The 22,489-nt window shown below is 33.1% G+C and overlaps 2 protein-coding genes across 8 annotated transcripts; both read right to left on the bottom strand.

The window, feature by feature from the left end:
• Nucleotides 1–2,978: 2,978 nt before the first annotated feature.
• On the bottom strand, nt 2,979–6,178 carry LOC105112839 (disease resistance protein RPM1-like). Of its 2 annotated transcripts, XM_011008705.1 has the most exons (2): nt 5,137–6,177; nt 2,979–5,061 (listed from the first exon to the last, which is right to left on the bottom strand). In XM_011008705.1, exons 1-2 carry the CDS (start codon nt 5,955–5,957, stop codon nt 3,195–3,197), a joined length of 2,688 nt encoding a protein of 895 aa, XP_011007007.1. In that variant the 5' UTR covers nt 5,958–6,177; the 3' UTR covers nt 2,979–3,194. The 2 variants fall into 2 exon arrangements, with proteins under 2 accessions (XP_011007007.1, XP_011007006.1); XM_011008704.1 differs by having other exon boundaries at nt 2,979–6,178.
• A 9,664-nt stretch (nt 6,179–15,842) lies between these two features.
• On the bottom strand, nt 15,843–20,642 carry LOC105112838 (uncharacterized). 6 transcript variants are annotated; one of them, XM_011008700.1, is made up of 4 exons: nt 20,518–20,642; nt 19,164–19,385; nt 16,230–17,369; nt 15,845–16,135 (listed from the first exon to the last, which is right to left on the bottom strand). In XM_011008700.1, exon 3 carries the CDS (start codon nt 17,336–17,338, stop codon nt 16,250–16,252), a length of 1,089 nt encoding a protein of 362 aa, XP_011007002.1. In that variant the 5' UTR covers nt 17,339–17,369; nt 19,164–19,385; nt 20,518–20,642; the 3' UTR covers nt 15,845–16,135; nt 16,230–16,249. The 6 variants fall into 6 exon arrangements, with proteins under 6 accessions (XP_011007003.1, XP_011006999.1, XP_011007000.1 ...); XM_011008702.1 differs by having other exon boundaries at nt 15,845–16,101; XM_011008701.1 differs by having other exon boundaries at nt 15,843–17,369; nt 20,495–20,642.
• Nucleotides 20,643–22,489: the final 1,847 nt, after the last annotated feature.

Genomic DNA, 22,489 nt, shown 5'->3' with positions numbered 1-22,489 from the left:
TATAAATTATAGATAACAATGTAGTAGTAGTAGTACTAATAATAATAATAATAATAATAGTAATAAAGAAAAAGAAAAAGAAGAAGAAGAAGATGATGAGAACTTTGAGATGGAATATTAACGTAACGATTAAGCAATGATAATAACAAATGTCAAGGTTAGAGGTTCCACTAATGGTATGTCAAACAAGTATAGTATAAACTCTTATTATTCAATTGGAAACCACACACAAAGAAGGTTCCAATCTAATTATAGATTGTTAACATGATTACATTAGTCATCTTATTCGATTAATGCTAATACTTGTAAATCTCGTCAAGCATTCATTATTATAACTTATGTTAATAACAAATCAAGTTCCTTTCATAGCTCAAGTGTTGGTTATACCATACAGTATGAGCTATGAGAGTGCCAAGTAAAGTGCCAAGCATTTGTTGTACCAAGTGTTATACAACATAAATCAAGATTAGTTATTTAACAAGCAAAGTATTAAAGAGTGAACAAGATAACAAATACAAAACATGCTAGTATCAAACATTAAAGTCCATATTAAGTTTACACTATACTTATTCTTACACCATTAGTGTAGCCTTTTCACCTTGACATAATAAACTTAGCTAGACATAATGAAAGAAAGAAAAATAAACAAACAAAATAAGAACATGAATAAGATTAAAGTTAACTACGTAAATGCAAGGAAATAAAAGGCATAAACTTGATATTAATGAAAGTAAAGCATAAACATTACAAAAAATACAAAGAAAGAAAGCAAGAGCATGATTTTGATCTGGAGATATAAAAAATACAAAGAGAGAAAGGAAGAGCATGATCTTGATCTGGAAACCAAGATGCCTAAATGCATGGCAAATGCCTCCTTTTATAGGCCAAAATTGGGTACTATTGATTTGATGACTAATTGATGAGTGGGTGGCCAACTCTTGACTTGGTGACAATCCTTATCTTCTCTTGTCTGCCCAAAATGTCATTGATAACGTCAAAATTGGAGCCACTTGAAAACATGAAAGTTGCAGGCAATTGTCTCAGCTTTCTTGTGTAAACAATTTAGCTCATTTGGACCTCTAGAACTCTAGATATGGCCAAAATATACTGAATAGTGCTCGGGCTGGAGGACAGATTCGGGCTTCTTTGTTGTTGCTACAATTTGGACTTGAAAATGGCCTTTTGAGATTTAGGCTCCATATGAAAGTTGTAGGTCTATGTCTTACCTTTCCATCCATATAAAGTAGACCTAAATCTGAGATCTATAGCTCTAGATATGACCCAATTACCGAATAGTGTTCCGATTTGGATTGCACCGACATCTTTTTTCTAATTTTGGTCATCTCTTTGCCCTTGCAATTTAAGTTCTTAAAGTCATCAATCAATCCTTTCATTTATGTGATAGGCCTGCATTTAAAATGAACATTTACCACAAATTAAAGGTATCTTATATTATTAGATATATTATTATAAAACATGCTTTAGTTAAGGAGTTATTGATACTTCAAGTGCAAAATGATGATATAAAACCATGATAAAAATGCACTTTTAAATACTAATTACAACCAATAAAAAACTAAATCATGAGAAGGTACTTATTAAATAACACACCTTAAAAACAAGTGAACTTCATAAAGATCATTTATCAAAACTTTGTTCACGAGGGACCTTCATGTCATTAAATCCTATTCTAAGTAGATAAACCTACGATGATCACTACTTCTGGAGGGCAGGAGCATACAATCTCCTTTCACTCAACAAATATTGTGAGTGAATCGTGGGTGTAATAGGATAAATAAACCTTAACAAGGCATTATACATGGATCCTTTCTAGGATTTGAGTTGGGTTTAATGAGCCCAACAAAAGCCCACACAATTATTCACTAACATAACTTGATAAAATATTTATAGTCATAGGTCATCTAGAGTAAATGGGCTTCAAAATGTTAATTCACCAAAAAATTAGGAGTGAAAAAAATAATCAGGACCTTAGAACGAATAAGTATGAAACTCACCTCGGGGTATAACTCATTACAATAGACTCATGTAGATAGACCACCGGTAGAATAGTCTTAACAAACTATTAGAAATAAAATTTTTTTTACAATACAACTTATCTTAAGTAAGATGTTTTAGGGTGATAACATATTTCCTTTAGTATACTCAATTTCTTATCTTAGAACTCTACAGGCTAGTTAGGATTTTTTAGTAACTATAATACTAGATAGTGATTTCTCTTTTTATCTTTAGTAACTATAATACTAGGTTGTGATTTCTCTTTTTATCTTTATTTCATTCTCAAACTAAGTTTTCTGTTTTTATAGGTTCACTATGATATAAGGTGTAATAAACTTAATAATTGAAAAAAAAAAGTTGAGTATTTGTTTTATTTTCAAATTTGGTCTTAGAAACTTTAATTTTTTTAATCAAGAAAACCGAAGCTTATCATACCAAATAAAACATTAATTTGATTTCAAAACATCTTTTCGACATTTTAGAGAACTCTATTGGAATCTATTTAAAATAAATTATGAGTTGAAAAATTCTATTTAACCTAATTTATAAGGAAAAAAATAACAAAAAAAAAGTCAGTAAAAATAAAAACTGCTCCAAGAACAAAAAAAGAAAAGAGAAAAACCACCACACTGCGCCGTTAAAGTGAACCGTTCTATGGGGCTCACAGTGAAATCACCTTGGCTTTTATTAATTTTATAATTTATAATCTGTAATTGTAATCAAGACTTGCTAAATTATATAAAGATAGATTGAGTGGCTTAACTTAAAGACGTAGTTTTTCTATGTGGCAGAAATATGAAATGACAACGACTGCAGCAATACTACATGCATGTAAGTAATGCTTCTAATTCTGCTGGATCATCAACGGTAAAAAGTTGCCAATTTCTGGACCTCTTTCTGTTCTGTTTGATTTTGCAATATACATGTGTGTGTGTGCGCGTGCATGCTATCAGCCAAATATAAATCACAAAATGACGATCTTGCTCTTTTAAGTTACTACTTATGAGCTAGTACAATGTTTTTGAATTTTTAGTAAAATAAATGTACGAGACAATTGCTTCCACTGCCAAAAATTCCAGTTTGAATAAACAGGGCACACCCTAGAGTGCTGCAAGAATCTGTAAGAGCTCAACTTTCGCAACCTTTTCCTTTAGGAGGTGAGATGGTAGTAGAATCACTCATAGTGTTTCAACTACTCGAGTTTGTTCTGTTATGCAGACGAGTTTGATTGTTGGTATGTGCTGTACCTTCTGTTGATCTTCAATGATGCCACTTCGGAACCTCTGCAACAATTGCTCATGCATACCCTCCAGATGCAACTTCTGAAGGCTATTAAGATGCTCAATCCCTTGAGGCAACGCCTTCATCGCTGGACAACGAACAAGATACAATTCCCGGATGCTTGGCAGCGAATTCTCCTCCAGTTTCATGCTATCCAATTGCACAAGCTCTACAAGATTCAGTTTGTTCAGTCTAGGGAACCATCCTTCCTTGAAGTGTAAGGCCCTGCCATCATATGCTTTCTTGAACTCAAGGAACACCAGACTGGAAAGTACATGGATAGAAGAAAGTATATCTTCTTGGAGACGAGAATAACCCAAATACAAATGCGTTAGATTTTCCAAGGACCCAATCCAGGGAGGTAACCTATTCAATTGACCGATCAAGGTTAGTTTCTGAAGAAATATTGGAGTCAAAGGTAATGCTTCCAACTGAAGTTCCTCTTCTGTATTGGTTGCCATCACACCTAAACGGAGGAGACCTGTCAACTTTTGAATTGAATCGCACAACTTTGGTCCATCAGCAGCTCTCAATTTTGCAATCTCCAACCGTTTGAGACCAGTTAAGTTCCCTACCTGCTGGATTAGCTCTTTCTCTGCTTCGATACATGCAAGAGTCTGCAAACTGCGGATGTTCCATATCCCCCACGGTGCCTGCATACTGATGAGAGCATCCGTTGTTTGAGAGTTCTGCCCGTTCTTGTGGAGCATAAACAGATGCCTCAAATTAGATAGTTTTGATATTCCACTTGGTAGCCTTTCTATATAGGTATTCCATACATCCAATGTTTGTAACTTGTTTAGCCTTTCCATCGATTTGGGAAGCTCCCTTATATCCGTGTCTCTCAAGTTCAAGTACCTAAGATTGAACAACTCAACCAGTGTTCCTGGCATGGTCTCAATGGGAACACCCTCGAGATCAAGAACCCGTAGAAATTTGAATTTTGATGACACAACAGCTAGAGAGAACGAAGAGCACGTATCTGTTGGAAACACAAAGAAAGAGCGAAGATGGTGTGACATGGCACTGCCCAATCGGATGCTTACACCACTACTATAAACTGATAACCTGCGGATTTTTCCATCTAGCTTTGATGGGTAACCATCATACGCTGTGCAGAAATTCTCCTTTTCAGATATTGTCATGGCTAGTTCACGCATGACATCTTGTACTCGACATATCTTCACCCTCCCAGCATCATTAGTCTCTGTAACTTGAATCAGGCTTCTGAGGACAAGTTCTGTGAGGTACTCCTCTGCTATCTCTTCCAAGGTCATACCTTTTCTTTCTCGGATGAACCCTTCTGCTATCCATAGCCTAATTAGCTTCTTCCTCCTAATTGGGTAACCATCGCGGAAAACACAACAGAATAAGAAACAATACTTGAGGTAGAATGGCAAGTCATTGAAGCTCAACAGCAATATTCCCTTCACTTGTTCCAGCATGGGATTGTTGCTTAGTTGCCAATTGAGGCTTTCAAAGACCTTCTTCCATTCCACGACCGTCTTGCTTCTTGAACACATGAGGCCTCCAACTGCCACTATTGCAAGTGGCAAGCCCTCGCATTTCTTCAAAATGGCCTTAGCTAAATGTTTAAGCTCTTTGGGACAAAGGTGACCCGTGTCATTCCAAAATACCTTTTTGCAGAAGAGGGCCCAAGCATCTTTCTCTTGAAGAGGCGCAAGCTGATGGACACGGCTTCCAATTCCAACAGAGGTAGCTACATTCTTGTTCCTAGTTGTGAGGATAATTCTGCTTCCATATCTATTATTGGGAAATGCAGTTCTTATTATACTCCAAAGATCTATGCTCCATACATCATCTAGGACAATACAATACCTTTTCTGGTGCAAATAATCAATAAGCATACCCACAAGCTGTCTGTAGTTCATTGAACCCAGGTTGTTTGGTATCACCACTGATGTCGCACCAAATAGCTCCTTGATGATGCTTCTCAACAGCTCGCCAGTCCCACATGTTTGAGACACCGATATCCATGCCCAACAATCGAAGCCTCTCTTGATTATATGATTGTTGTAGACTCTTGTAACTAGAGTGGTCTTACCAAGACCACCCATTCCCACAATTGAAATAACAGTCCGGCGAGGTTCATCCTCCATTAACCATCCAAGCAGCTGCTCTGTGCTCTCTTCCATTCCCACTATATCATCCTCATCTACAAACGTTGCCGATTCTCCATAATGCTGCCACCTATCGCCAGCAACATTTCTTGTAGCCTCCTCATCAAGCTGATCAAAACCATATCGCTTGCTTCTCTCTGAAACCTCATGAACCTTAGCTATGACCTTTTGTAGTTTTGAAGAAATTCGATGCCTTGAAGTCATGCTCTTGGGGAATTTGACCACTCCTTCGACGATACCCTTGAATCCATTCTTAAGAGGCTCCTTATATTTGTGATGCATGAACTCATCTATTATATCCTCGACTTCATAAGCAACCTCTCTTACTTGCCTCACCCATGTTTCCACGGAATCACTCTTTTCCTTTCTTCTTTCTGCATCTCTTAAGAATGATTTCATGCTTTCTAGCTCAAGTTTGATTTCTTCTATTTTATCACGAGCATCTCCCAGCAGTGATGCTTTTTGCAGTAGGATTGTAGTTAGTTTATCAAGTAAGAAACTCACAGCACCATCTGCCATCTTTCACTCACAAATCTGCTTCTGCTTCACTAACTGTTTTCCTCTCTTTCCTTCATTGCAGTTTACAGGGATGGTGAGAGGAAGGTGAGAGGAAATGAGCAGGAAAAATAGTTTGTATGAATCTAATGCACATGGGCTGATAAAGTAAAACTCCAGGAAGACTTGTAAAAGTCAAGGACCGTGAGCATTGGCGAGAACGCCCACACAGGAAGACCTCTTCAAAGGTATTAAAAACTATAGAAATAAATAAAAATAATGAGATTATTGACATCTCTCTCTTTAATAAGATATAAGATGATGGTACCATGTTTATAGGTCTTAATATATGCCTTTTTCATACCGGTTCAAAAATTATAAGTTGTGTGACCGGGAATTTCATAATTTGTGTATTTGGAAAGCCTACCAGCCAAGTTTAAAAGCTTTTTGGGCCTCATGGTATGTAAAAACATACCGTTACAAAAACCAAGAGTTTCATGGGATTGAAATTTTAGCAAATTTTGCGCTTCCAAACCCTATTGATAAACTTTAGCCATCGCAGCGGGGCTCACTATATATTTTGGCCTAAAAGTGCGAAAATTATAAAGTTTTTCTCGTTTCTGTGTTTTGAAAAGTGAATAGGAGGTTGTGAGTTTTTATCATGAAGCTCTCATGATTTATTTTTAATATATAAATTTTGTTATTTTGTTAGAGAAATGATATGTAATGTAATTATTATAATAGAATTTAATGAGAGATCAATATCATCATAATATAGTGGGTTTTTAAAATTTTTTTATATATCTAAAAAGATATAGAAAAATTAAAGTTTAAAATGTTAAGTGTAACTAAGTTTATAGAGACCGAGTTCTTCCCTGAAATTAGACTTTTTAAATAATATTTATATAAACTTATTTATTAAATATAAAATGATATTTTCAGTTTAATTTTTATATACTTTCTTTGTATTTAGATTAACACCAAACACTCATAATAAACAGATCATTGAGAATTTTACCTTTCTTTTTGTGTTTGATCTTAATTGTTTTAACATAGTATCAAAACTAGTTTTATGAAATGAGGTTTAATTTCGAACACACCTTTATCATGGTATCAGAACCTCGAAAATTTTTTGAAGTGATATTTTATCTTCCATTTCTTCAAAATTTTATATTTCATCTTTCCTTCAGCTTCTACAATTTGATATTTGCGTTTAGTTTGTGCAATTATTTTGGTATTTTGTCTTCCTTTCAGTTTCTACAATTTGGTATTTGCATTTAGTTTCTGTAATTTTATTTTGTGGTTTGGCATAATCGTATATTTTCAAGAAGATCTTTGTTTAGTTTCTACAATCTCTGTTCAGTTTCTGCAATTTGATATTTTATTTTTTGTTGCTTTTGCATTCTGGTTTTTTATTACTGTTAATTATGGCTACTGAAAGAGATGATTTGCTTCAGTCTGTGAGTATGAGGTTGGATAGGAAGAACTATTCGTATTAGAGTTATGTAATAAATTTTTTTCTTAAGGATAAAAAGATGTGGGGATATGTTAGTGGAACCTATGTGGTACCTAAAAATAATGAGGAAGGAGATGCAGCTTTGATAGATGCATGAGAAATAAATAATGCAAAGATCATTACTTGGATCAACAACTTTGTTGAGCATTGCATAAGTATGCAATTGGCAAAGTATGATACAACGAAGGAAGTTTGAGATCATCTGCAAAGGTTATTCACGCAATCAAATTTTTCAAAGTAGTATCAGTTAGAGAATGGCAGACGAGCTTTTCACCGGAATAATATGAGTATTCAAAAGTTTTATTCTATCATGACAAATCTTTGGGATTAGTTGGCTCTTACAAAATCAGTAGAATTAAAGGTATGCAGTGCTTATATTGAGTGTAGAGAGCAATAACGATTGATACAATTTTTAACAACACTTTTTAGTGATTTTGAAGGACTTAGAGGTTCAATACGACATCGTTCTCCATTGCCTTTTGTTGACTTGGTTGTGAGTGACTTATTGGCTGAAGAAATATATCTTTAGTCGTATTCTGAAAAGGGTATTCTTTCAGCTTCAAATCCTTCTATACTAGTAGTACCCTCTAAACAATTCTTCAATCACCACCATAAGCCTTGCACAATGATTGGCTTCGACAAGTGCAGTTTCTGTAAACAGAGAGGTCATTGGAAGGCTCAGTGTCCTAAATTAAGACAACAAAATGAAGCTTGGAAGCCTGACAACCAGTCACAATCTAATAATCATAGACCACCTTAGGGTTATAAACCACCATACCACAATACCGCAGTAGTAGCTTCTTTAGGCTCTATTAATGATCCTAGTACTTTGGTTGAGCAATATTAGAAGTTTGTCTCTTTGCAGCCATAAGCAATGTCCACTTCTTTTTCCATAGGTTAATTGCCTCATAGTTCCTCAGGTATGTCACATTTTGAATAAATTTTGGATTGTGGTGCTTCACATCATATGTCTCCAGATTCTTCACCTTTTACCTTTGTTTTCTATTCGCCCTCCATTCCTGTTATGATTGCTGATGACACTTCTATGCCTTTAGTAGGTGTTGGGTTTTGGTGTCACACCTCACTTATCTCTTTCTAATATCTATATTATTCTGAACCTCAAATTGAATCTTACTTCCATTGGTCAAATATGTAATTATGGTAATTATTTAATCATTTTTTCCTCTTCTTTTTGTTATGTATATGATCTATAGTCTTAGAAGATGATTGAGACAAATTGTAAGGACAATGAATTATACATTTGGATAAGTTCCCGCTGCTATTAGTACTACTACTGATTTGTCTTCTTTTCATTTAAGTCCTTCATCTTCTAGTTTTTATTTATGGCATTCTCGTTTAGGATATGTTTCATCTTTTCATTTGAGATTTTTGGTATTCATAGGAGCTTTAGAGAATTTGAAAACTTGTGACATTTCTAATTATAATAGATATAAACTAGCAAAGTTTTTCGCTTTATCTTTTAATCAAAATATTTCTATTTCTTCCTTACCATTTGACTTGATTTAATTCTGATGTATGAAGACCTACTTTTGTTGCTATAAAAAGAGGGTCTTAATATTATCTCTTTTATTGATGTTCATACTCCTTACTGTTGGGTTTATTTAATGAAACATCGTTTCAAATTCTTTGAGATATATACAGCTTTTTAAGCTCTTATCAAAACTCAATATTTTACTGTGATCAAATGTTTTAGGTATGATTTGGGTGGGGAATACACTTCTAATAAATTTTGTCAATTGCTTGCCTTAGATGGAATCATCCACCAAACTTCATGTACAAATACTCTTGAGCAAAATAGTGCTACTAAAAAAAACATAAGCACATTGTAGAAACTGCTCATTCTCTCTTGTTGTTTGTTTTTATTCCTAGTGAGTTTTGGGGAGAATATATTCTTATTGCTATAAGTTTAATTAATACAATTCCATCTTCTCATAGTTCGGGTCTATCTCCTTTTGAAAAGTTATATGGGTATGTCCCTGATTATTCTTCATTTAAAGTTTTTTATTGTACTTGTTTCGTTCTTTATCCTCATATAAAACGTAGTAAGCTATCCTCTCGATTTGCTATTTGTGTTTTTCTAAGTTATGGTAAAGGTAAAAAAGGGTATTGTTGTTTTGATCCAATAACCCAAAAACTTTATGTGTCTTATTATATTATCTCTCTTGAGCATATACCTTTCTTTTTTATTCCATCCACTACTCATAGCCTGACTAAACCCGATCTTATTCGTATAGACCCCTTTTCTAAAGATTGTGATAATAATACCTCTCCTCATATTCGACCAATTTGTACTCATAATTCTGCAGGTACTGATACTTTATTCTCTATCACACCTAAAGCTTCATTCTCATCTATAACCCCTTAAGCTTCATTTAAGATTGTGGATCCACCTCTACATCAATCCATCAATATTTATAAGTCTACAAAACTACCAGATTTTGCTTATTCTTATTATTCTTTGTCATTTACTTCTTTTTTAGCTTCTATTCATTGTCTATTTGAGCCCTCTTCCTATAAAGAGGCAATTCTTGATCCGCTTTGGCAGCAAGCTATGAATGATGAATTTTCTACTTTGCATAAAACAAATACTTGGGATCTGGTTCCTCTACTTCTTTGTAAGAGTATTGTTAGTTGTCATTAAGTGTATAAGATCCTGACTAATTTTGATAGGTCTATTGAGATATACAAAGCTAGGTGATTAGTACTTAAAAGTGCATTTTTATCAAGGTTTTATATCATCATTTTGCACTTGAAGTATCACTAACTCCTTAACTAAAACATGTTTTATTATAACGTATCTAATAATATAAGATACCTTTAATTTATGATAAATGTTTATTTTAAATGCAGACCTATCATATAAATAAAAGGATTGATTGATGAATTTAAGAACTGAAATTGAAAGGACAAAGAGATGACCAAACTTAGAAAATAGATGTCGGTGCAATCCAAACCAGAACATTGTTCGGTAATTGAGTCATATCTGGAGCTGTAGATCTTATATTTAGGTCAATTTTATATGGATGGAAATGTAAGATATAGGCCTATAACTTTCATATAGAGCTTAAGATCTAAAAATGTCATTTTCAAGTCCAAATTATAGCCACAACAAAGAAGTCCGAATCTGTCTTCTAGCCCGAGCACTGCTCAGTTTTTGGCCCATATCTGGAGTTCTAGAAGTCTAAATAAGCTGAATGTTTTATACAAGAAAGATGAGACAATATCCTACAACTTTAATGTTTTCAAGTGGCTCTAATTTTGATGTTTTGGGCAGACAAGAGAAGATAATAATTGTCACCAAGTCAAGAGTTGGTCACCCACTCATCAATTAGTCATCAAATCAATAGTTCCCAATTTTGGCCTATAAAAAGAGGTATTTGCCATGCATTTAGGCATCTTGGTTTCTAGATCAAGATCATGCTCTTGCTTTCTCTCTTTATATTTTTTGTAATGTTTATGCTTTGTTTTCATTAATATCAAGTTTATGCCTTTCATTTCCTTTTATTTACTTAGTTAACTTTTATCTTATTTATGTTCTTATTTTGTTTATTTATTTTTCTTTCTTTCATTATGTTTAGTTAAGTTTATTATGACAAGGTGAAAAGGGAAGGTGAAAAGGTTACACTAATGGTGTAAGAATAAGTATAGTGTAAACTTAATATGGACTTTAATGTTTGATACTAACATGTTTTATATTTGTTATCTTGTTTACTCTTTAATACTTTGCTTGTTAAATGACTAATCTTGATTTATATTGTATAACACTTGGTACAACAAATGCTTGGCACTTTCATAGCCCATAATGTATGGTATAACCGACATCTGAGCTATGAAAGGAACTTGATTTGTTGTTAACATAAGTTATAATCATGAATGCTTGATGAGATTTACAAGTATTAGCATTAATTGAATAAGATGACTAATGTAATCATGTTAACAATCTATAATCTGATTGGAACCTACTTTGTGTATGGTTTTCAATTGAATAATAAGAGTTTATACTATACTTGTTTGACATACCATTAGTGGATCCTCTAACCTTGACATTTATTGTTATTATTGTTTAATCCATACATTAATATTCTATCTCAAAATTCTCATCATCTTCTTGTTCTTCTCCTTCTTTTTCTTTATTATTATTATTATTATTATTATTATTATTGTTATTACTATTACTATTACTATTATTGTTGTTGTTATTGTTATTGTTGTTGTATTATTGTTATTTATAATTTGTACAATTAACCTCCCTGTGGTTCGACCCCGGTCTTGCCAGGTTATTTATTACTTCGACACTCCTACACTTGGGAGAAGATATTAATCTTTTCGTTGTGTCACTAGGTTAGTTGGAAAAGGATACTTTCAACAATATGGTGTGGACTATGAGGATATATTTGTCTCTATTGCAAAAATAACTACTATTTGTACTCTTATTATCGTAGCTTCAATTCGTCAATGGCATATTTCTCAACTTGATGTTAAAAATATCTTCTTAAATAGAGATCTTCAGGAAGAAGTTTATATGGCACCCTCTCCTGGTATTTCACATGACTCTAGATATGTTTGTAAGCTTAAGAAAGCATTATATGGTCTTAAACAAGCACTCCTCGCTTGGTTTGAGAAATTCTCTATTATGATCTTGTTTTTTGGCTTTATTTCTAGTAGTCATGATTCTACTCTTTTTATTAAGTGTACTGATGCAGGCCGTATCATTCTTTCTTTATATATTAATGACATAATTATTACTGGTGATGACATTGATGATATTTCAGTTTTGAAGACAGAGTTGGCTAGACGATTTGAAATGAAGTATTTGGGTTATCTTTGATATTTTCTGGGTATTGAGGTAGCATACTCACCTAGTGGTTACTTTCTTTCTTAGTCGAAATATGTTGCATATATTCTTGAGTAGGATAGACTTATTGATAACAAGACTGCAAATACTCCTATTGAGGTTAACGTAATGTACTCTTCTTCTGCTGGTTTACCTCTGATAGATCCTACTTTATACCGTACTATTGTTAGAAGCTTGGTATATCTCACTATTACTCATCCGAATATTATATATATATTGTTCATGTTGTTAGTCAGTTTATTGTTTCTCCTACTACTATTTACTAGGCGGCTGTTCTTTGTATTTTGCGATATTTTCAGGGTATAATTTTTTAGAGTCTTTTAGTTTCATCCACCTCTTCCTTGGAGATATGTGCATACTCTGATGCTAATCATGGTAGTGATCCCACAGATCACAAATCTTTTATCGTGTTCTATATCTTTTTAGGTGATTCTCTTATTTTTTGAAAGAGAAAGAAACAATCTATTATTTCTCAATCATCCACCGAAGCAGAATATCATGTCATGACATTTACTACCAAAGAGATAGTTTGGTTGCGTTGGTTACTTGCTGATATGATAGTTTCCTTTTCTTGTCCTACTCTTATTTATTGTGATAACCAGAGTTCTATACAGATTGTTCACAACTTGGATTTTCATGAGCGAACAAAGCACGTTGAGATCGATTGTCATTTTACTCGTCATCATCTCAAGCATGACACTATTACTTTACCCTCTGTTCCTTCTTCCTTGCAGATTGTAGATTTCTTTATCAAGACACATTCCATATCTTATTTTCGTTTTCTAGTTGGCAAACTCTTGATGCTTGTAACTGCCACATCGTGAGTTTGAGGGGAGATGTTAAATAATATTTATGTAGATTTATTTATTAAGGGTATAATAGTATTTTTGTTTAACCTATATATACTTTCTTTGTATTTAGATTAACACTAATCACTCATAATAAACAGATCATTGAGAATTTTAGCCTCCTTTGTATGTTTGATCTTAATTGTTTCAAACAAGACCCTAAAGTTAGACTCAAGGAAGGTTGGTTATTATCTTAGACTTGGCTAACTACCAAATCCAAATGATTTGGGTCTAACATGTGTGTTAAACCACGCTAACTTGAGCTTGGCACATTACCAAGTCTAAATGTCTTGAGCTTGACAAAGTATTAAATTCAAGCATTTTAAAACTGACATGCTGTGTTAAATCCACACCACTTTAAACTTAAGACATCATTAAGTGGACATCCCCACGCCACCTTGAACTTGATGCATTGTCACGTTCAAGTGTTGGTGAATAACCTTGGTTTTAATGTCGATTATTGGTTTGTTTAGGTTTTTTTTTCTTTTTAATAGTTTAAATCCGATTATACTTTTGCAGGTTGTGACGTTGCTGGCATGGTTTTTAGCCTTTAAGATTTTTCAGCTTTTTATTTTTATTTTAGAGTTTTGATCTACCTATTTGTTTTCTTAATTATCCTTCCATGAAAGGCTCCAGGCTTTGGCTTTGTGCTGGTCGTCTTTGATGCTTATTTTCTAAAATGATTTTTTTTGTTCATTTCCTCGAATAAACAACTATGATGTTTTTGTTTTTTCCATCCTTCCTATAGTTAACAGGACTGGTCTCCTGCTGCTCTGTTCGCAATAACCTTCCTCCTAGTAGTGCCCGTGCCTTCTTGAGTTATTTCTTCAAGCTCTTATTTTCAAAGTCTGCCTGTGTGGTGTAAGTGCAGGAATTGTAATTGTTTGCATCCTTTGTCTTTCTATTTGAGCTGTCCTCTTCAGTTGTTAAGTTAGCTTAGAATTGTCGTACACTGCCCTCTGCAATTCCTGTTCACCTTTTTCTTGGCTTTGCTGGACAAAGCTAATATTATGAGTTGTTCCATTGCCTTCTTTTTTTATATAATTCCATCAGCTTTTTTGCTATTTGTATCTGTTCTTCTATATGCTTCTGACTCGTGTAGCTTCCCCTGCTTTCACTTGCTTCCTCGCCGTCCACTTGTTGTTTTACTTAATTATACACTGTTGCTGTCTGTTGCTGGGTATTTGAGATCAGTCATTGCTAGTACCATTTAATGGCCTTCCATTGAATGCGATATTTATTTCATCAAGGTGAATCTTTCTCTTCCCCGTTTAGCCCAACTGTTTTATTTGAGAAGGGAGCTTTATCTAATTTATTGTCTAAGACTATGTATGTTTCGATTTGCTGCTGCTATTTTTAATCCAGAATTTATGATTATGAGGAGGAATGGAGGATTTTAGAAATTGTTGACTTTTAAAAAATCTTCTTCATCATCTTAGACCAACTTCTTTGGGGATGTTTGTCCATTCATGTACATTGCATAGCATGAAGAGTTCAATGAGTTCATGGATTGTCCTTCCATAGATAGAGGCTGCAAAATACCTGGATGTCAGCAAGATTTGGATTCTATTTTTTGCTACTCTCTAATTTCAAGTTCTATTTTTTCAGATGTTTCAGAACTGTAGAGATTTCATTTTAAATGGTTTTTGCTTGAAGGGCTCTTTGGATTTTTGTTCAGTCTAGCTTTGCTTAATATTTTACCATTTCCTACAGAGGCAGCTGGTGCCCTTTTTCATATGAGTTTTCTTACAACAGAGGTAGCTAGCTTTTCCCATGACTTTTCATTCTTGGATCTGGTCTCTCCACGCCGTCTCTGATTGTAGTTACGCTATTTTTGGTTCCTGGTTCCCATATCAGATGTGCTGGCCTCATCTCCTGTGGTTTACAGTTTGTTTTTACAGCTTCCCTTTTGTTGCAGGTTCTTTTAACTGAGCGTGCAAAATTTCATCCGACACCAAAGTTGCAGCAGACACAAGCTATATAGCGTGTGGGTGCGTGTTCGGATAGATCGAAAATGAGAGAGAGAGGGAGGAAGTGGGAGGTTTTTCCTGAAAATCTAGGGTTGTCATTGAAAGCATCGATCAGCTTATTTTGTTTGGATGGAGACGAAAGGAAGGGGGGAAATGGAGATGAAAAACTAAAGAGGAAATTTTCCAAGGTCTGATGATAGAAACCATGAACTCTTATTTTGATACCGTGAGCGGCGCTAATCATAATCCGATAATCTCCTCTTTTATGTCTGAGAAGAATGGTCACGGGCTTCATTACATCGGTTGTAATAATTCTCATCACATACCGCACGCACCCACAAAACCACAGGGAAAAAAGAAAGAAGAAAACAACCCTTGCAACACAAAATTATTTATATTTAAAGAAAGAAGAAAACAACCCTATAGGCTGCTATCCTTGAGATGCAACGCCATAGTTTGTTTTTGGAAATAAAATTATGATTGTTTTTTAAATAATTTTTTGTGTTAAAATATATATTAATAATTTTTTTATTTTTTAAAAATTATTTTTAATATCAATACATCAAAATAATTTACAAATACTAAAAATATATTAATTTAAAATAAATAAAAAATAAAAATATTTAAATATTTTTAAAATCAAACAGGTGAAACCAAGAAAAAGGGCAACAATACCCATTTGTTTAAAACCAGCAAGCAACATCAAACGAAAAAATGTATGATACTGAGAGAGAGAGCGGGAGATGAAACAATCCACGTGTTTTATACAATGCAAGAACAATCCATCATATTTATTACAAAGCATGAAATCCAATTCTAAATCAAATAGAAATATACCATCGAAGGTGACTGCGCAGAATCCAACTCAAATTTATGAATTGTTGAACAAGCTTTTCCAGCTTAACCATCACTCCACTAGCAGGTTTCCAAAATTCTGATTCTTAATCAACAAATGGCGCTGCATGCATTAAAAGACAGTTTTCTGCACGTTACTGGAACAGTACGGCATACCAATTGTGTCAGCTGAAGGCAACCAGTGACACAATTCCAGTAGATATCAAAATTGTCAACAAACTGGAGATTTACCAGAAATATGTCATCGCTTCTCATGAATGATCATTGGACCTTGACCGAGTCAAACGCCGGCGCCTTCTTGGGATTGGAGATCCATCTTCACCAGCATTGCCTAGTACATGCAAATAACCATCGTCATCATCATTGTCATGTAGACCCAACAAATTCTCACCCCAAAGGAACCGGCGGTCAGCTAAAGTTTCAGCAGATTGGCGATGCCTGGTCCAAGCCCTTGACCAGGTCCTTGGTTCAGCTGCACCATCAATTGAACCAATCATCTGGAAAAAAAAGAAAGTAGTCCACCATGGTGCATTTACTTCATTTGTCCTGCTTTCCCTTTCAACTGATAATCTATCTCCATTTTCAATCATGTAATCACCAATCACAACAGCACCTGGCATAGCTGAATGGACAGCACTGACAATATCACCATATTCTCTCTGGTGCTCAAGGTATCTCCAAGCTTGTTCCCTAGATGGATCAATGTCACAGGGCCGGATAGTTGGGTGAACCCTCCTGGCATGTCTGCGCAAGTCTTGGTAGTTTCCAGAGAATGAGCAAGATTCCCGGGAGCAACTTCGCTTCTTCAAGTTCAGATATTTTCTAGCCTCATCTACCACCTCCCAGCCTAATATGGTTCCTCGGCATAAAGGGCAACCAGGACTCAAACTTAACTCTGGTGAGTTTGCATTAACCCCTTCATGTTCAATCCTTTCCTGAACAGACTCAGAATCTACTAGTTCTTCAGGCAGTCTAACAAAAGTGTCATTGCTGATCTCATTTAGACTGTGATTTTCATTACCATCAATGGCATGAGTTCTCAAAGTCACGCTTGCATCAGTAGTGGTACTAGAACTAACTGAGTTGATGGGTATTGAACTTTGCAAGGTAGCATTGCACCTAGAATTGCCTCTGGATTTTTTGAACTGGTCCAGGCAATTTGAGTGCCTGTAACTCGTATCACAAATGTAAGATTTGCAGCCCTTCTCATTTGAGCTGCACAGGAGTAGAACAGCATTATGAGGACACTCCAAGCAGATAGGACATGATACCTCATCCAATTCTTTGTGCAGGGCATGAATATCTGAATCAGTATTAAGTCTTCGTTTCAAAGCAGCCATCTTGAATTCACTGTAATAAGTTACTCAACACTTGAACTCATCAGACACCAATAATAATGAAAATGGAGCAGTAAAAATTAACATACCAATAATATTGACAGAAGAACTAATAACTTTCCCACTAACTAATTACATCATCGTGCTAATGTACCTAGGCGATATTTCACTTGTATCACTCAAGAAAACAATTAGCAAAAGCACTACTGGTAGATCAGAGAACACCCAATATGCCTTCAAGAAGTGAAAGTCGTTAAAAGGGAAAACCAAAAGCAACTCAACTTCCATTCCAAAAAGTAAAAAAAAAAAAAAAAACTTTTTCCCTATCTTCTTTATTTGTCTTTACAGTAGAATCGTATCTTAGATATAACCACAATTTTAGACGAAAAGGAAACAGGAACTGATTGGAATAATGTTTGCCAACTTGTAAATTATATTTGGCAATTGAAGTCCAATAACAGTGCATCTAAAAGTTTTTTAAAAAAAAAAACTAAAATTTGGCAGCTATACTATTGGTCACAACATTCAAAAACAAACAAAACTTGATATAGTCTTTGGACACCAGTCACCTATTCCCATTGCCAGAAGTCCACTTGAGCACATTATTTCTGTTTGGAGTCTGTTTTTTTTTTTTTTCTTTTTTTTTTTGCAAAACTAAAGCATATTTCTATTCTTCATTTCGAAGCCCATGCATCTCATGCATGCTTTCCTCTACCTTGTCCACAATTAGCTTTTCTAACATCTCAGAGACATGATTGTTTCTTAGACTATCCTTTATCTTACTGCTGCTTGTCTATTTTAACCTCCTTACATCGCATGCATACCTTATTTGATTGCTGACCAACCAACAAAAAACTTGATATAACCTGGAAAAGGGTTTCTGAATGCAGACACCAAGTATGGCAAATTCTGAATTCTAAACCAAGTGCCATACAATCAGAAATAGGACGATAAACTCCCAACATCATATTTCATGAAGAGAATACAATTATGGAATCCACAACACAGCAGATGGAATTTCCCATAAGATGCCAAAAAGAACATATGACTCCAAAAAATAACCACAGCTTCAAGGGATATAACCAGACAGTTTTATCCTCCCAAAAGAAGAACGTTATTGTTTGAAAACAATAATTCTTGGAGTTATATGGAACACACGAGAGTAAGAAAACATCCATGCCCACACAACAAAGTTTGGCTTCCATATCCAAGAAAGCAGATAATTTGACTGGTAGTTCAAGTAGAGTAGTTAAGATCTCTACTAATTCTTTCAATAAAACAGTCATGTATAAATATCGCATCAGAATTGTGGAATGTCTTCTACAAGTTCTCTTTCTCTTTTTTTATTTTTTTGAGAAATAAACTGGCATGTAAAAGCTCATATCTTTGATGGCTTCTATCCAAACAGCTAAAAATGGTTATATCAGATAACGGTATTCAACTCCAAAGTTCCACATAATAAATTCTCTAATTTCATTGCGGAAAAATAAATGAAACCTCTCTCCCACTAAGACTTAGGTTTAGAAGTAAATGATGTCTGCTTAACCATTTACATAAAGAGATTACTCTGTGGAATGACATTTAAGTATAATTTGTGTTACTCCTATCATTTTTTTCATGAACCAAAAAACTAAGCACTCTCCATAATATAACTTTATTTTTTTCATAAATCTTGTAAGCAAGGAACCTTAAAAACTGGTTGGCATGTAACAGTTCAACGAATATAATCTAAAAGAAAATAAAAATCTACATTAGAAAAATATATCTCTGTAATGAGAAGGCAAGGCTTAAACTTACAAAAGCAAGTTCAACTGCATTTTATACTTACCATAAGAAGGTACTGTACTGAAATTACCCACTGGAAGCTTCTGAGTGCCCAGTTGTATAACAAATTGAAAACTACATACTTAAACACAAGGCAAGCCCTCTACAAAGCTCCAATGGGCGCCATAATTATTTCAGTAATCCTTACTCCTAAAGGCTTGATACAACCTTCAATAACTTACACTAATTACTTCTCAAGCCACTAAGTTATGATTAGTCACAAAACCTGTAGAATGCCAGAAAAGAATAAATGAGCTCATAATCAAAAAGCTCAATGAAGGTTTCATGAGTCACTAGAGAAGAAAAGGAACAAGCATGTATAAGAACAGGAAAGCTTCAAGAAGAGTTTTGGATAGAAACAATTTAAATAAGAATGAAATGCATATGTCAGAATATGGTAATTCTTGGATTTAAATTTCTATCTAATAAAAATCCTTGATCCCAGATACAAGGAAAAACACGCAGTTCTGATGACATATCAATGGAGATGATCAAAACACTTCAACACAGAGAGGGGAAAAAAAAAAAAAAAACCCTGTAAACATTATGAACTCCAATGTTGGCATAAAATCCCTGAACTAAATGAACATGTCAGCCAGTATAAGGATAAAATGGCATTATCAAAAGAAGAAAAGTCCATCCACTACTACCTTAATCTTGTCCAATATCGATTCATCAATAGAAAAGGCGGAGACTTAGTGTTGCTATTTTCAGTATATATAATCAAGCACAGAAATTCCAGCTTACACCATCACTTGACAATCCCACATGATGTTTCTAGATAAATGAAATGCACCAACCCCATTAATTATCTAAAACAGTAAAATTCCACATAAATCTTAGTGATATGCTGAGGAATTGAGAATTTTTCCCGGGGATGGAAGTTAAAGGTAGTGAGGGTTTCAAAACCAAAACCAAAACCAAACGAGACCAGAAGCAACAATGGAACTAGCATAATTCCTATAAGTGCGATTACCATACCAAAATAAAGAAAATCCAACAAAGTACAGCAGAAACTAAGACCAGAATTGAAAAGAAAATTCATAATATTTTCCGAAATATAATCCATGGATTTATCATTTCCCATAAATAAATTAACAACACACATATAAGTGGACTTCCAACCATGGCAATTCCAAAATTTATAAGTACCCATAAATTTTTTTTCTTTAATTTACACAGAATCAAAACTATAGAAAACCGTTTTAGCATTAATTAATTAATTAACTAACTAAAGTAACAGATGAAAATCGTAGCCAAACATAGATCGATCCACATACAAATCATTCAACATAATTGTAATTAACAATGACGGGTCATCTTAGTTTAATTAACAAAAAAAAAAGTTGAGGAATTACAAGGCAATCGAATTCCTGAAGATGATCTATCTGTTGGGGAGGTTGCGTTAAGAACTCCCGGTTATAAAGATATGCAGGTAGAAAAGCGCAAGAAAGGGAGTTGAAATTAAAATGAAAAAATAAAAGTATTCAGCATAAAAGCTGTGCTATTTATATTGGTATTAAAGAAAAGGGATTTTTTTTAATTACCGTAAATCTCAAAAATATTATCCAAATATTCTCAACTTTACCCTTATACAATTTTATCCTAAAATTTTTAGAAATTCTCGATTAAGGATTTTCATACTATAAAAGCTTTTCATCTAAATTTATATCCAAATTATATATTTTTGATAAAAAAAAATGAAGTCATTTGATGTACTTACTCAAAAAAATTTAATTATTAATTATAAACTTAATATAAAAATAGTTTGAGTGTACCATGATAATATTTTTAAGAATATTTTTGAGGTATATTTTGGTTTTCTTAAAAAATTAATTAAATTAATGGTTGATGAATTAATGAGATTTAAAGCAATATTATTAAATAGGCTAACTTAGAGATAACTTAAGTTGATTTTGAAATTAGATTGAATGATTGTTTAGAAGTGTAATATAAATTATGTTTTAAATTATTTTTAATTTAAAAATATATTAAAATAATATATATTTTTAATATTAACATATTAAAAAAATCAAAAAAATTAATTTAAATGAAAAACAAATAACAAAACAATAATTCAATCATAACACCAAACATACCTTAATTAAAAATTTAACTATTCCAATATTCAAATGAAAAAGTCATCATTAAAAGATAAAATATGACTTTGGGTTAGTAATCTTAGCCAGAAAAAAAAAAAAAGAATTACTAAGGTTTTTGTGTTTTCTTGGTAAAAATTTGATCTATTTTTGTTGAATTAATTCTTTTCTTAACAAATTTTGACAAATTGATAATGAAATTAAACCTAAGGTTGCAATTAAAAAAAAATTGTAATTATTATGGATTGTTAGAATGAAAAAACTAAACATTATTGCAATGTAATGTAATAATTGTTAGGTTTTCTAGAATACATGCGCATATGTGTAGTATAAATGCTAACTTTAAATTTTTTTTTTTAAGATTTAAAGATTTTGTTAGACAAATCTAGAATTGCTTAGGGTTTATATAAAGATTACCTAAAGATTAGATATTCTTCTTGACTTTAAATAACTGTTTCGAGGCTAAGTTGTTACAAACCATAAATCATCCAAGCATCCGACCTCTAATAATAATCTATACGAACCATCATTGAAAAATATCATAAACCTTTTTAAGAAAGAGAGATTGTTATATCTTTGAGTGTTGATTCTTTTATTTTATGTTTTTCAGGTATTTTGTAACTTATGTAGTTTATACACAAAAAGTAAAAGGCACAACATTCTATTTATAAGAAAGCCTAAAAAACCTTATAAATAAAAAAATATCAATTTTTCGCTTGTAGAATATCAGATTTACTATTTTAGGATAATTTTAAAAATTTATTCAATTAAGTCTCAACTTAATTTTTCTATATCTAGAATTATAATTTCCTATGTAAATTACACTCTAGTCATTAATTTCTAAAACTTTTTTACAAACAAAACACACTTGATTAACTATTCTATTTTAATTTTTTGTCAATAGATCTTATCCATATAATCTATTAGGTTTCTAATAAGTTGGCCCAAATATAAATCATAATTATAAAAAAAATAGGATTAAATAAATTAGATAAATTTATTATTATCAATTCAATAATTGATTGATATATATATTTAAAGACCATATACAATATCTCTCACTTTGTCATGATTCCTTAAATATTAAGAAAGTTATAAGTAATCTGATTTAACTTTTTAGTAATCAATTTCTTAGTGTAATTATTATTTATTAATCATTAATATTATTATTTAGACATTATAGCATATAGTGTGTCTACTTTGTCAAATCATGTTTGTTCTTAACACCATA

This window comes from Populus euphratica, unplaced genomic scaffold, assembly GCF_000495115.2.
Source record: "Populus euphratica unplaced genomic scaffold, PopEup_1.0 scaffold370.1, whole genome shotgun sequence".
NCBI lineage: Eukaryota > Viridiplantae > Streptophyta > Magnoliopsida > Malpighiales > Salicaceae > Populus > Populus euphratica.
Note: the sequence above shows the minus strand (reverse complement) of the source record. Positions and strands in the feature narration are given on the sequence as shown.